We start from the raw sequence: 14,708 nt of genomic DNA on the forward strand, positions 1-14,708 counted from the left end.
GAGGTGGCCTGCTCTGTATGGCACAGAAACGCACCAGGCTGAGCTCTGCAGCAGTCACAGCTCATGACGGACACCTGTGGGTCTCCTGTCCAGCCCAACAGCCCCGAGGCAGAAGAGGAAAGAGAAGACCCGAGATGGAGAGCGCTGGCTACCGGGCAGGTAGCCGTGCGCAGTGTGCACAAGGCCCTCCTGTGCTCTGTCCACTTATTCTTCCAGGCCGTTGGCGGGGGGTCGGGGGGTAATGGTAGTTTCCGCCAGCAGGACACTGTCTGCACCTCTGCCACAGGATGGCTGGGCCTGCGGGAACTGGCCGCGTTCCTGCTCCTCTGCTTGTCCTGGGTGGTGAAGCCAGTCTCAGGGTCATGGCCATCCATGTGGCCATCTCTGTACTAGCACACTGGACCTGTCCTGTAAGGAAGAGTTTAAAGTCGGCCGTGAGGCTGTTGGGTCATCTCTGAGAAGTGCCCAGAACTGCAGAGAGCGTCAGTGTCCCACGCTGTGAGCACACCTGAGTGTGTAGGTGCTTCTGTGTGTACTCACGTGTGCGCAGGACTGTACAGGAAGGCTGTCTTTTTTGAGCATGCTGGGATCCAGCCCAGGGATTCGCGAATGCTAGGCCTGCACTCCACCGCTGAGCTACACTCCCCGCCCTGTTTAAATTTCATTTTAAAAACGGGGCCTCCCTGAATTGCCCAGGCTGGCCTGGAGTTGTGCTCCCCCTGCCTCGGCCTCAGGTAGCTGATGCTGCAGTGTGCACCACCACGCCCGGCAGGAAGTCGGTCTTCCGGTAATAACAGTGATTTCAAAAGCACCGTATGATGATTTAACATAAAAACTGTAAGGTTGCTGCTGAGCTAGGATTTTCATTCAAGGGGGTCAGCGCACCTCATTTCCAGTCCGTTTAGGAGAACAGCCGTTTTCAGGCGTTCTTAGGATTTCCTTGTACTCCTAAACACTATTTAGGGTCCATAAGACTTGGCTGATGTGGATTATGCTGCTTCTTATTTACTGAGTTAAAAGTCATTTTAAAAGAAGTGTAATAAACTGATTACATGGTAGTATAAGCACCATATTTGAAAATAGCTTTTTTTTTTCAAATTTTTACATATCTTAAATATTTTTAGTGCTTTCCTAATGGAGGCCCCTTTCTCATCTTGTTTCTGTGTGCCGTCTATTGGCACCTTGTGTTGGCTGGAGTTCATGTTGAAGGTCTGCCTTGTGCAGATTGTCAGTTGGAAAAGAGATCTTGATCATCTTTTCAGATGATTTGAGCGATTTCTCTGATGTTTCATTAAGATCCAACAAGCCGTGGCTTCCCAGGTGCTGCAACGTAGAAGGGGAAGCCGCCTCCGTGACCTGACCCTTCCCTTTGGTACTGAGATCTGTCTGTCCGTCTCCACCGTGTCTCCCTGCAGGGCTTCATGGCCTCATTTTGGAGATCCTGGTTAACTAACAAATCAGGTCATGTTCACGCGTTTCATTGTGACGACGTCACACACTCACATCTGTGGGTCACCGTCTCCCAGAAAAGCCCAGATCCTGGCGAGAGATGAGCCTCGTGGCGGGAGAGGCCCGTTTTCTAAAATTCTAAGTTTCACTGGGAAACTCAGTTGGTTCTGGCAACAGGCCCTCTTGGTTCCGTTTCTCCGGGTGGCTGGCGGCCACTCGGTGACCTTGAAGGAAGTTCTGCCAGATGCCTAACTCTTACCGTGGTGCTTGTCTGAAATGCTGGTGGGGGAGGAGGTCCAGGAGGTCTGCTGCCTGCAGCCGCCACAGGCCCCGTGTTGTCTGGGTGGCAGCCCCATGTCCCTGCATGAGCAGGTCCCTGCAGTGTTCATGTCCCACAGCCTCTAGAAGCTGTCACCTGGGCACCTGGACTGGGTGGCTTCCTGGTGAGGGCACAGGCATCGGCACAGCCAGGAGGAGAGGTTTGTCACCACAGTTAGAATGCGAGCACTGGGACCATGCCCAGAGCAGGGTGTCGGCCAGCCCAGGCCAGGGCTGTGCGGAGTGACCTCCTGCCTGCCCCAGAGTGGCACCACCACGACAGGACGCTCAGTGCGGATCCAGGCCCACGTGCAGGAGGGACCTGCCAGAGGAGAAGGCAAGACCACCTGGAGGGGAGCTGGCGTTGCTAAGGGCCGCAGCGCTCTCCCAGGAGCCCAGGTGATGGCCCTAAAGGCCCGCCCAGCCCCCCAGGTGAGGGTCCTGAAACGGTGCGTGCTTGTCCCTCACCCCCACACCCAGTGCCGCCCCGTGGCCAGGTGACCCACCAGGCTGTGCACCCGGCCTGCCTGCATGCTGATCACCACGGCGTGAAAGCCACTGTGGGCAGGAGCATGGCCGGGGGCCAAGAGCTGACCGCAAGGACCCGGGCATGTGTCTGGGACCCCCATTCCGGGAGGGCGGGCAGGGGACACACAGTAGGAGGACAGCGGCAGAGGGGCGGGCTTCCTAGGGTTGGCACAAGGCCCAGATCCTCAGGGGGCGGGCCCTCCTCCCCTCCTGGAGACCGCTGCTCGCTGCCGCCTGGACACAGGAGGCTGGGAGCTGCTCCCTCTGACCTCGGGGTGTCCTTCCGCACAGCTGTCCTTGCTGTTCAGCTCTGAGGCAGGCGCAGCTGGCCACCCCGCTGTGCAGCTTGGTGCACCACGCTGGTGGGCAGGCGGCTCCCAGCGCCCTCCGACCTGAGCTGGTGCCCCGCTCGCCCTGGTGCAGGACCGGGCATGGCTGGTCCCCGCAGAGATGTGTTCGCAGAGGGACCGCGGGCCTCACCTCTGAGGTCTTCTGAGCCGGGGAGGGTGCCGTCACTCGCTGGTCTCTTCCTCAGAGTTCCTAGGAGCAGGACAACCCTGCGCTGTTGAAAGAGGAGGAGGAAGACGTGGCTGTGTGTGACACCCGAGCCTACATTGCCCCTGAGCGAGTCCGTTTCTAGCCTAATAAACCTGAAGGCCCCTGCTCTTTCCCCTGGATGTTCTGAGCCGAGCTGAGGGAGATCTTCCTCTGTCAGAAGACGGCCGTTTTCTGTGGCCCAACCGGACACTGTAGCTTGGGCTACATTCCTATAACTTAAGGGATCAGAAATGGGGTAGCCCAGGGGGTTCTGGAGGCCAGGGAGCCCGGGACTCCCCCAGGATCTCTGTGCATTCTGCAAACAGCCCTGCATGGAAAGAATGTTCCAGAATGATTCCTGGACCGTCCAGTGCCATCACGGGACCTTCTGGGCGTCTCTCAGGGGCACAGCCTTGGGGTACAGCCAGTCACAGAAGCAGGTGTCCCCCTGTGCAGCTCTGAGGGGGAGCAAGCTGGCCAGGCGCTGGCCTCCCACCACCTGGCTTCCCACCACCTGGCTTCCCTCTTCTCCTGCTCCACGTCCCGGGTACAGAAAGCAACTCCACCAAGGCCTGAGGCTCCTCGCTCTCCCCACGTGAAACACCCCACGCAGCCTCGGCCTCTCTCCCGTCTCCCTCCAGACAGGCCGCCAGGGTGTCCGTCGCAGCAGGGCCTCCACGCCACGGGCAGCCGTGAGCACTCTGCACTCCGCGAGGCTCCCCTGCCTGGGGTTCCTGCCTCTGCCTCGGCTTACCAGGCTCCATGTCCATGCGATGACTGTCCCGTATCCCATGACCTGGCCTCCCCCACCGCCTCCTGCAGGTGCACCTCCCAGATCCTGGGGATGGACTCGGGGTCCCCTGTGTGCCCACGTGGCTGTCCCCACAGCAGGCTGGGATTGTGGGTCCCCAGGAGCACGGGGGCCACTATCATCCTCCACATCATCGTCTTCCCGGGCGGCACGTCCTGTGGGCACTGCTGTCCCAGAACCTCAGCAGCTGGCCCAAATGGCCGACAGCTCTGGACACAGCCTGGCTCGGCACGAGACCGGGCCTTCTTTATTTTTGATATTTTTAGTTGTGGCGGGTCTCTTATTTATTTACATGTGGTGCAAGGACTGGACCCAGGGCCTCCCACGGGCCAGGCAAGCGCCCTACCACTCACCACGACCCCAGTTCCTCACCAGCTCAGAGGCCGGCTGCTCACTTGCAGCTGGTTAGCGCTCTGCTGTTGGCGGCCAGGCTCAGTGCGGAGGCCAGGGTACGAGGAGCAGGTCCTGCGCCCTCCCCAACCTGCGTAATCTGAACCCCCTGATGAAGTTTACCACAACAGCAGCCGATCTCTGTCGTGGAAACAGCGGCTGGCGGGGATGGGTGCTTGTCCGTCGCCAGGCTCCAGGTTGGACTTACTCCGCTCCTGAACACAGCGTGCTCCGAGTGTGCTGTGTCTGGATCCCTGTGTGCTCCACTCTCAAAGAAGCCAGTTCTTCCAGAAAACCAGGAAGCAGCCCTCAGCAGCCCCTGAATCTGCCTATGCGCCCAGCCGTGGGGTCTGTTACGGCAGCCACCTGGATGAGATGCCTCAGAGCGCTTCCTAGTTGTGAAACATAACTTCTTATATCACTTTTTTCTTATATGACTTTTTTTGGGGGGGGGTCCTGAACATGGAACCCAGGGGGCTCTACCACTGACCTACGTCCCAGTCCTTTTTTTTTTTTTTTTTTTTTGAGACAAGATCGTGCTGAGTCCCTGAGGCTGGCCTTGAACTTGTGATCCTCTTGCCCCTGCCTCCCGTCCCGGGTGCTGGGATGACAGCGTGTACGGCACCCAGCTGGGGTCTGGGTGTGTATCGCTCTATAAAACGAAGGCACAAGAGCCTCTTCAGTCCCGAGGAACGAGGAGCAGACCCGGGAGGGAGCGTGACCCAGAGGCCCCCAGACCTCAGGCATCTCCGGAGAAGGCAGCTGGGAGCTCCCGGCGATCCCTGCCGCCCGCCCTTCCACTGGGAGATGCCCTCCTCCTAAATCAAGTCCCTCCAGCCACAGTTTCATTAAGCTCTGCGCCTCTCCTGCAGCTGGGGACCGGTAGGTCTCCCCGTGAGCAGGGTGGGCAGAGAACGTGGCTCCTGGGGACCTGGATGCTCTTCAGAGTCCTCCCCTCTGGGTGCCTGTGACCCAGCGCTCACCTTTGATCTCGCCTGGGCTCCGCTCCCTCCCCAAGCAGAGGAGAGGGCGGCCTTGGCTGCTGCCCCCCTGCAGCCTGTCAGCCTGTGCCTCCGCCACCTCAGTGCGTGGCAGGCCTTCACAGACGCCTGGTGGCCTGGCTCTGAGAAGGTGCAGTGGACGCCAGGCCCCGCCCGCCTTGTGACAGCACAGCTGCAGAGGAAGCTGTCCTTGGGTGGTGCAGCCGTGTCCAAGGATGTCCAGTGGGGGCTGCCCAAACCAGTCCCTGGCCCAGCAGAGCCAGGTGCAGCCCACAGGCCCACGCACATCCGGGTGCCTCTCCAAGGGGCGGTGCGGAGCCAAGAGGGCGGCTTCCTGGGGAAGAGGGTCTCCAGGGAGCCGGTGGCCCAGCCCCACCCCTGCACCCAGCACCTGTCCTCCGGCTCACCGGTGTGCGGGCCTGTAGGGCCCAGGAAGGTGGCAGGTGCTCCCGCCTCCCCTGCCCAGGCCACCTCCACGGAGACGTCCCCCAGGTCCCTGGAGAGGAACGCCATCTCGTCCCCCAGGTCCGTCCCCTGCTGGGAGTGGCCGCAGTACCTGTGCTTACAGGGAGCAGTTTCTTCCCCCAGGTGCCAGAGGGACAGGTGTCCAGTTCACGGAAGGAGCGCATCTAAGGTCAGGGTCGAGCGCAGGAGGAACAGGCTGGTCCCTGTGGGTGGCCCGTGCCAGGTTCACCAGGGTCCCGCTGGTCCCCAGGCCTGGGTGGGCCTGGGTCTGGGCACAGGGTGTGCTCCGCTCGCCTTCGTTTGTGTGAGCACCGTCTGTCGGGCGAGCTTCGTCTCCAGTGGCTGCTGGGTTTGGCTCCTGGTGTGTTTTCCTTTGTGACCCTTAAGTCCTGGGACAGGGCACAGTCCTTCTGCGTAACCCGGGCATTTGTGCTTCGGTGGCAGGAGGTGGCAGGCCGTGCCGGACAGGCGGACACTCCCTGTGTTCAGGTCCCGCTGCTCTTCTCCCAGAGGGGTCCCGGCTGGAAGCGCCCCTCTCGGTAGTGCTCAGGCACCGTGGACGGCCGCTGATCCTGGGGCCCGTGTGGACAGCACCCGGCAGCAGCAGGGTTCTGCTTTACCCTCTGACGCTTCTGAGGAGGAAAAGGAACCCGAGGCTTCAGATGCCGTGGCCTCCCCTGACTCCTTCCTGCGGTGGGCTGCATGCTGCTGACCACGTGGGCCCCCCAGCAGGAGCGCCTCAGCCGGCTGAGTGTCTGCTGCCCGTGTCCTCCCTGCGTGGCCGTCTGTGCAAATCTGGGGGAACCAAGCCTGGTCCCAGAGGCCCAGCGTCTTCCTGGGAACTGGCCCTGCTGCCCCCGCCTGTTCTGATTCCTTGGGCCACTGTTCCGTGCTCGGCCACCTGCAGTGGACCGTCCCTCTGTGTCCACCTCCGCCTCTGTCTGGGCATCTCCGCCCTCAGAAGGAGCTCTTGTGGGCGACAGGAAGTGCCGGAGGCCAGCCCAGAGGCCAGCCCGTGTCGGGAAGAGCCTTGGAGAGCTGCGGGCCTCCGAGTGCGGGGAGAGCAGGGCTGGGGGCCCCGCTGCGGTGGGTGCCTGCTCTGGGACGTGACCCAGTCCTCTCTCTGCATCACAAACACCGGCCCTGGAGAGGGGGCCGCTGCCCCTGGCCAGACTGGGAGGGTGCCCTCCAGCTGGCCTGCCCTCCCGGTTCTCGCGGACTCCCTCGCGGACTCCCTGGGCCCTTGGGGACTCACTGCGCAGGGGCGTGTTTCAGTGGCGCTTTGTCCTGTGGGCTCTCCTGTCACCTTCCTGTTCTGGTTCAGACGTGCCTGCCGCGGCTGCACCCTGTGTCCCAGGGCTCCTTCCCCTTCTCCACCTCTCTGGCAGTCCCGCAGGACACGGGTGGACAGCCCTTATCTGCCATGCCGGGGACACAAGTGGCTCTACTTTCTAATTTGGGGATATATGCCTACCCCTGATGGGTGCCTTGGGGTGAGGCTCCGTCTAAACAGGACTCAGGGGACTCACTCATGCCCCTTGTCCGCGTGACCTCGGGCCGTTCTGTGCCAGGCCCCAGTGACTTCCGTGGGTGGTTTCCCTCTGGTAGCTGTGGGAGCGCCAGGACTGAGATCTCGGAGCATCGTGGATTTTCAGGTTGGCGATGCCGCGTGGGTATCTCAGCTGCCAGTGCCTTGTTTAGATTATTCTAGAATCTGGAGGGACAAGTGATGAGCGCAGGAAACCGCTGTCAGGTGACAGCCACGAGGAGGAGGAGAAGTCTCTGGGGGAGTCCACCTGCAGGGAGCTCTGAGCTGGGAAGGGCCCGCAGTCTAGGTCCCCTCGCTCCAGACCGGGCTGCATGCGGGTGGACCTGCTGCCCGGTGGCCACCACAGCCTGCCTCCCTCGGCCAGCGTCTAGGGCAGAGCCGCCAGTTTGCAGCAGGTCCCCCGCCAAGCTCCAGAGAGCAGCCACACGCAGGCTACGGGAGGGCTGCCCTGTGACCCGAGCCAAGCGCCCCACCCCTCGTCCTGTGGGCCACTGCACACCCTCCCAGGTCCCCCGAGGACACGGCGTCTGTCCCGCCCGTCATGGGACACGTCCCTGCCTGCGTGCTCTGGGTGAGTGCATCAGAATACGCCACCTGGGGCAGGAACAGGCGCAGGCAGTCAGTGAACCAGGACAGCACACCTGGGTGGTCCTGGTGACTCATTTCCTGGCCCTCCCCGGACCTTCCAGGTGTGGGCAGCAAACGTCTCCCCACTCCCCCACCCCCATCCCCGCCCAGACTGCACCCCCCGGGGACCTCAGTGCTCTTAGGGAGGGTCTCCCCATTCCTGTGGGCAGTGAGTGGGCTCCTGGGCTGGGAAGGGAGGGGCGGGCAGGGAGTCCATGTCCCAGCTCACCCGGGGCTCAGAGGAGGGAGCAGCAAGAGGGACCAACCTCCGCAGCCCCAGGGGCCGGCTCTGAGGAAAGGGGAGACGCGTGAGAGCGCCTGAGCACCCGGCCGTGGGGCGTCTCCCCTGCAGCCAGGGGCTGTGGCAGCCGGCTGGAGGGCAGCGGGCACCATCTTCTCCTGAGGTGGCCTGCTGGGGGTCTGCAGCCTGCTCTCCTGACCACCCCACCCCGGGGGGCACAGGCTGGGTGCTGCAGGGGGATGGGGGGCAGCTGCAGGGATATGGGGGTGCTGTAGAGGAGTCTGGGGGGGCTCCAGGGGTGTGGGGGTGCTGCAGGGGTGGGGGTGTGGGGGGGCGCTGCAGTGGGGGCTGCAGGGATGGGGGTGTTGTGGGGGGGCGCTGCAGGGGTGGGGGGGTGGGGGGGCGCTTCTGTGGGGGCTGCAGAGGTGGGATGTTGTGGGGGGGCACTGCGGAGAGGGGCTGGGCCCACCTGGGCACCGACATGTGGACACCCAGTGCCAGCACAGGCCACCAGGTGAGGAGGGCCAGGAGGCAGTGTGCCCTCTTGTCACCATCCCCCATGGCACGGTGATTGTCACCATACTCCAGGATGCGCCACACCTTCGTGTTCCTGAGGTTTATGTGTCATGTGAGCTGGGCGCCCAGGGACGCAGGTTTGCACTATAGCACCCCTTCCCTGTCCTTTCCCACCACAGTCCGTGAGAGCCGTGCAGCTGTGATGCAGTGTCACGCTTACAGGGCAGGACGTGGTCTTGCTTTCCGTGTCCGTCCCCTGCACCCCGTGTGCCCCTGCCCCGCACCCCGTGTGCCCCTCCCCTGCACCCCGTGTGCCCCTCCCCTGCACCCCCTGTGCCCCTGCCCCGCACCCCGTGTGCCCCTCCCCTGCACCCCGTGTGCCCCTGCCCCGCTCCCCGCGTGTCCAGGTGTTGGCCGAACAGATCCTTAGGACGCGGGTGAGGCTGAAGGCAATGAGCTGGGCAAGGCTTCTCTGCGTGTCCACGATGCTCTGTGGCGATGGACATCTCTCCCCACCGCTGTCCCTGTGGGGGTCCACCGCAGCCGCTCCGCGACCCTCTAACCCAGAAGTCACGCAGCACCGTTGTCCCCGTGCGCACATGGCAGAGCCAGTGCCGAGACCGCGCTCAGCCCCCTGGTGTGGGCGTGCGCGGCATCTCGCTCTCTTGTCCCCACAGTGCCTGGTCTTCGAAGACGCTCCCAACGGGGTGGAGGCGGCCCTGGCGGCCGGGATGCAGGTGGTGATGGTCCCCGATGAGCGCCTGAGCCGCGACCTGACGAGCAAGGCCACCCTGGTGCTGCGCTCCCTGCAGGACCTGCAGCCCGAGCTCTTCGGCTTGCCCGCCTACGACTGAGGGCCACCGCGCTCCACGCCGCCATGGGCCTCCTGGGCCCCGCCCACGTCCAAGGTCCACCTGCTGAGGGGAGGGGCCTGTGCCCTGAGCTGGCGCGGCCCAGTTTGCTCCAGGGTTGATGGCCGTCCATTGGACACTTGAGGGAGGACAGAGGCCGTGCAGAGCAAGGTCCAGCGTACAGCACATGTCGGCGGCCCACGTGTGTCGTGTGTGTGTGTGTGTGGGGGGGGGGGGGTCTGCGTGCGCGCTCCCTGCTCTCCAGGCAGAGACCACACGTGGCCATTCCCTTATTCTAGTTCTCTCAACATTGGCAGCTACACCGTGTCAGCCCCGTGTCCATGCGCGTATGCGTTCCTGTGTGTCTGCGCGCAGGCGTGTCCACACTCCCTCTGCTGCGCTGCTTCACACCCCTGGGCACACACCCACTCCCCCTGCTCAGCCTGAGGAGCCCCCCTCCCCTCACAATACCCCTGCACAGCCGCACCCCGACTCCAGGAGGCCCCCCACCCCGACTCCCAGGAGCCGCCCCAACAGGGTCCCTCTGGCCTGGACGTGTCCACAGCGCCCATCTCCATGTTGAGCTTTCCACCTCACAAGCCCACTCCTGTCCCTCGGGGACGCTGTCCTTCCAGTGCTGAGGTGGAATCGGGAGGTCAGGGTAGGACCCGGGAGGCCTGAGCACAGGGGGACACTTGGGGCCCCTCGGCCTCCCCACTCTGGGGGGCTCGCTCCGCCTGGCGAGGGCTGTCACCTGTCAGAGACGGTTTGACCTGCCTGTCTGTCTGCTGGGCGGCTCTGTGGTCCACTGTTGAGCTGACCGTCACCTCCGCGCCTGGTGGGGAGAAGGCAGAGGGGCGGGTGTTTGGGGGGACGGCCCCTCTCTGGCAGCCGGCTGGCTCTCAGGGTTATACCTGCCCCCAGAAGCCTCCTGAGCCACGGCAGTGTCTTCCGGTGTCCTCGCAGGCTGACGGGGTGTAATAAAGTCCTTGTGCCCGTCCACGTGGTGCTCGGGAGTTGTGATTTCACCCCTTACCTGTGCCCTCCAGAACCCAGCACAGGACTGTGACGGAGTCCTCCGCCTTCTGTCCTTTAGCCACAGTGGGCTCAGCTGGCCAAGGGCTCGGATGTGGGAAGTGCGCCACGTGCCCCCCGACACGGCACACAGGCTCTCCATGTCACTGCCACCGTGGACGCATGTGCCCTGGGGGATGCTTTCTGATCATTGGGCGTCATCCCCGGGAAGGACCAAGGTCTCAACCCAAGTCCTCACTCCACGACTGTTAACCAAATGACAGGCACATTAGCCCAGGTGGAAAACACCTTAGCGCTTAGTGGGATGCGTGTCTATGGCTCACAGTCGGCACGTTCTCATCGCACACCACGCACTTGCATACACGTTGAAGGTTCTAGAACCTCGCTGAGTTCTGTCTACATGTGGGTTTCTCTAGGTGTCCAGGTCTGGGTCAGCGGCCACTCGGGGTGACGTCTGTTTAGATGAAGCAGGTCACCTGGCTGTTTCCCTCGGGTCAGTTCCCTCTGACCACCACGGCCGGGGCAGAGTGTGGTGCTTTTGTAGAGGGGAGCCCTGGCCCTCGATGTGGCCAGCACCCCACTCTTCCCTCCTGGCTGGACCTCAGTGTGTTACTCCCGGGACTCCGAGTTCCCGGGGGTGGGAGATGGACGCTCTGCAGGGGGGCTCCTGCCGCGAAGGCTTCAAGAGCTTAACCATCACCTTGTGGGCTCCATTGCACAGTGTGCTCCTGGGGCCGCAGAGAGGTGAGAGGTGACAGGTGCCCGGGCCTGTGCTGACCAGCAGCTCACGTTTGCTCGAGCCCCATGAGTCCCTCGGTGACTCGGTGGCAGTGCCCGGGAGGTGGCATCATCAGCCCCTCCATCCCCCTCACAGAGCACGCCCAACCCGCTCAGAACTGCTGATGGCCCTGGTCACAGGCTTCTCGCACGCAACAGCGTCCCGCACGGGTGGAGGGATTCTTCTGGAAGGACGGAGCGGGAAGGTCCCTCTCCACAGCAGAGGAGCGCGTCCTAGGGCCAGGCATGGTGTGGCCAGCCGACCTCCGGGCCACGGTCCACGTTGAGCTTCCGTGGATCCCGTCTCTTGGAGTGTGGGGAGTTGGCCTCACATGGGAAGCTACGTGTGGCTCGCTCTGCGCCTTTCAAAACCCAAAACCCGAGAGCAAAGGTGCTCGTTGTGACACCTTCGATGAGCTCCCCCCGTGAAAGTGGTCCACACTGCACGAGCGGCTCACGGGGCGCCCCCAAAGCCCCGTGCTTCTCCCTGCAGCCCTCCAGAAGACAGTGCACCACCCTTAAGTGCCTTACTGCTGTCCCTCCTTACGGTCGACCTCCTACCAAGGTGCCCAGATGGAGGCCTTGCTGGGATCCGCAGGTCACGCCGCATCTGGTTCACCCACGGGCAGGGCCAGCAGGCTCCACCAGGGCTCAGTCCGCCAGGGCTGCAGGCTTCTGCACCCACCTCCCGTGGATGAGGAGGCCCTAGGGGGCTCTCGGACGTCCCACACAGGCCTCTGTGACAAAGGGTGGTCCCCAGAGCTGCCCTGTGGGCAGGAGTCCAACTGCAAGAGGCTTCCTGTGGGAGGAAGCTGTCCTTGGTAATGTGTCCCCAAAGGGACCACTGCACAGTCCTCCCCCTTCCCCTCCCCTCCCCTCCTCTCCTCCCCCTTCCCCTCCCCTCCCCCTCCCCTTTCTCCACCCCTCCCCTTCCCCCTTCCTCCTCCCCTCCCCCTCCCCTTCCCCTCATCCTCCCTCCACCCCTCCCCCTTCCTCCTCCCCTCCCCTTCCTCCTCCTCCCCCGCCCTCCTCCTCCCCCTCCCTCCTCCTCCTCCCCTCCCCCTCTCTCTGCCTCCCAGGCTGCCAGGAGGTGAGCACCTTGCTGGGCCTCAGCTTCCCACCCTTGGGTGCTGCCCCACCACAGGCCAAACAGGCCACGTGAGGTGGGGTGGGACCCCCAACCCTGACAGGATGAGCCCCCCTCCCTGTGTCTCTGTCCCCCCTCCCTGTGTGTCTGTCCCCCCTCCTTGTGTGTCTGTCCCCCCTCCCTGTGTGTCTGTCCCTCCTCCCTGTGTGTCTGTCCCCCCTCCCTGTGTGTCTGTCCCTCCTCCCTGTGTGTCTCCCCTCCTCCCTGTGTGTCTGCCCCTCCTCCCTGTGTGTCTGTCCCCCCTCCTTGTGTGTCTGTCCCTCCTCCCTGTGTGTCTGTCCCTCCTCCCTGTGTGTCTGTCCCTCCTCCCTGTGTGTGTGTCCCTCCTCCCTGTGTGTCTGTCCCCTCCTCCCTGTGTGTCTGTCCCTCCTCCCTGTGTGTCTGTCCCTCCTCCCTGTGTGTCTGTCCCTCCTCCCTGTGTGTCTCCCCTCCTCCCTGTGTGTCTGCCCCTCCTCCCTGGGTGTCCCCCCTCCCTGTGTGTCTGTCCCTCCTCCCTGTGTGTCTGTCCCTCCTCCCTGTGTGTCTGTCTTCCTCCCTGTGTGTCTGTCCCTCCTCCCTGTGTGTCTGTCCCTCCTCCCTGTGTGTCTCCCCTCCTCCCTGTGTGTCTGCCCCTCCTCCCTGGGTGTCCCTCCTCCCTGTGTGTCTGTCCTCCCTCCCTGTGTGTGTGTCCCTCCTCCCTGTGTGTCTGTCCCCTCCTCCCTGTGTGTCTGTCCCTCCTCCCTGTGTGTCTGTCCCTCCTCCCTGTGTGTCTGTCCCTCCTCCCTGTGTGTCTCCCCTCCTCCCTGTGTGTCTGTCCCTCCTCCTCCCTGTGTGTCTGTCCCTCCTCCCTGTGTGTCTGTCCCTCCTCCCTGTGTGTCCCTCCTCCCTGTGTGTCTCCCCTCCTCCCTGTGTGTCTGCCCCTCCTCCCTGGGTGTCCCCCCTCCCTGTGTGTCTGTCCCTCCTCCCTGTGTGTCTGTCCCCCCTCCCTGTGTGTCTGCCCCTCCTCCCTGGGTGTCCCCCCTCCCTGTGTGTCTGTCCCTCCTCCCTGTGTGTCTGTCCCCCCTCCCTGTGTGTCTGCCCCTCCTCCCTGTGTGTCTGTCCCTCCTCCCTGTGTGTCTGTCCCTCCTCCCTGGGTGTCCCTCCTCCCTGTGTGTCTGTCCCTCCTCCCTGTGTGTCTGTCCCCCCTCCCTGTGTGTCTGCCCCTCCTCCCTGGGTGTCCCCCCTCCCTGTGTGTCTGTCCCTCCTCCCTGTGTGTCTGTCCCCCCTCCCTGTGTGTCTGCCCCTCCTCCCTGGGTGTCCCCCCTCCCTGTGTGTCTGTCCCTCCTCCCTGTGTGTCTGTCCCCCCTCCCTGTGTGTCTGCCCCTCCTCCCTGTGTGTCTGTCCCTCCTCCCTGTGTGTCTGCCCCTCCTCCCTGGGTGTCCCCCCTCCCTGTGTGTCTGTCCCTCCTCCCTGTGTGTCTCCCCTCCTCCCTGTGTGTCTGTCCCTCCTCCTCCCTGTGTGTCTGTCCCTCCTCCCTGTGTGTCTGTCCCTCCTCCCTGTGTGTCCCTCCTCCCTGTGTGTCTCCCCTCCTCCCTGTGTGTCTGCCCCTCCTCCCTGGGTGTCCCCCCTCCCTGTGTGTCTGTCCCTCCTCCCTGTGTGTCTGTCCCCCCTCCCTGTGTGTCTGCCCCTCCTCCCTGGGTGTCCCCCCTCCCTGTGTGTCTGTCCCTCCTCCCTGTGTGTCTGTCCCCCCTCCCTGTGTGTCTGCCCCTCCTCCCTGTGTGTCTGTCCCTCCTCCCTGTGTGTCTGTCCCTCCTCCCTGGGTGTCCCTCCTCCCTGTGTGTCTGTCCCTCCTCCCTGTGTGTCTGTCCCTCCTCCCTGTGTGTCTCCCCTCCTCCCTGTGTGTCTGCCCCTCCTCCCTGGGTGTCCCCCCTCCCTGTGTGTCTGTCCCTCCTCCCTGTGTGTCTGTCCCCCCTCCCTGTGTGTCTGTCCCCCCTCCCTGTGTGTCTGCCCCTCCTCCCTGTGTGTCTGTCCCTCCTCCCTGTGTGTCTGTCCCTCCTCCCTGTGTGTCTGCCCCTCCTCCCTGTGTGTCTGTCCCTCCTCCCTGTTTGTCTGTCCCTCCTCCCTGTCTGTCCCTCCTCCCTGTTTGTCTGTCCCTCCTCCCTGTCTGTCCCTCCTCCCTGTGTGTCTGTCCCTCCTCCCTGTTTGTCTGTCCCTCCTCCCTGTCTGTCCCTCCTCCCTGTGTGTCCCTCCTCCCTGTGTGTCCCTCCTCCCTGGGTGTCTGTCCCTCCTCCCTGTGTGTCTGTCCCTCCTCCCTGTGTGTCTGTCTTCCTCCCTGTGTGTCTGTCCCCCCTCCTCCCTGTGTGTCTGTCCCCCCTCCTCCCTGTGTGTCTGTCCCCTCTCCCTGGGTGTCTGTCCCTCCTCCCTGTGTGTCTGTCCCTCCTCCCTGTGTGTCGGTCCTCAAGGTCGCCCTTGGCAGCGCAGACCTGGCTTCTGCAGAGGGGGACGGAC

General features: G+C 63.6%; 1 protein-coding gene across 2 annotated transcripts in view; it reads left to right on the plus strand.

Annotated features, from left to right (window-relative positions):
• Pudp (pseudouridine 5'-phosphatase) overlaps positions 1–14,708 on the plus strand; it is a 122,362-nt gene that overhangs the window by 67,936 nt on the left and 39,718 nt on the right. The window contains exon 4 of one of the 2 annotated variants that reach the window (XM_077107836.1): positions 9,110–10,285. The exons of the other annotated variant lie outside the window; for it this stretch is intronic. Coding sequence (XP_076963951.1) covers positions 9,110–9,286 — 177 coding nt within the window. The 3' untranslated portion in view covers positions 9,287–10,285. Of the gene's footprint in view, positions 1–9,109; positions 10,286–14,708 lie in introns of those variants that run through there. 2 annotated transcript variants of the gene reach the window in all.

The sequence above is a fragment of the Callospermophilus lateralis genome, chromosome Y, assembly GCF_048772815.1.
Source record: "Callospermophilus lateralis isolate mCalLat2 chromosome Y, mCalLat2.hap1, whole genome shotgun sequence".
Taxonomy (NCBI): domain Eukaryota; kingdom Metazoa; phylum Chordata; class Mammalia; order Rodentia; family Sciuridae; genus Callospermophilus; species Callospermophilus lateralis.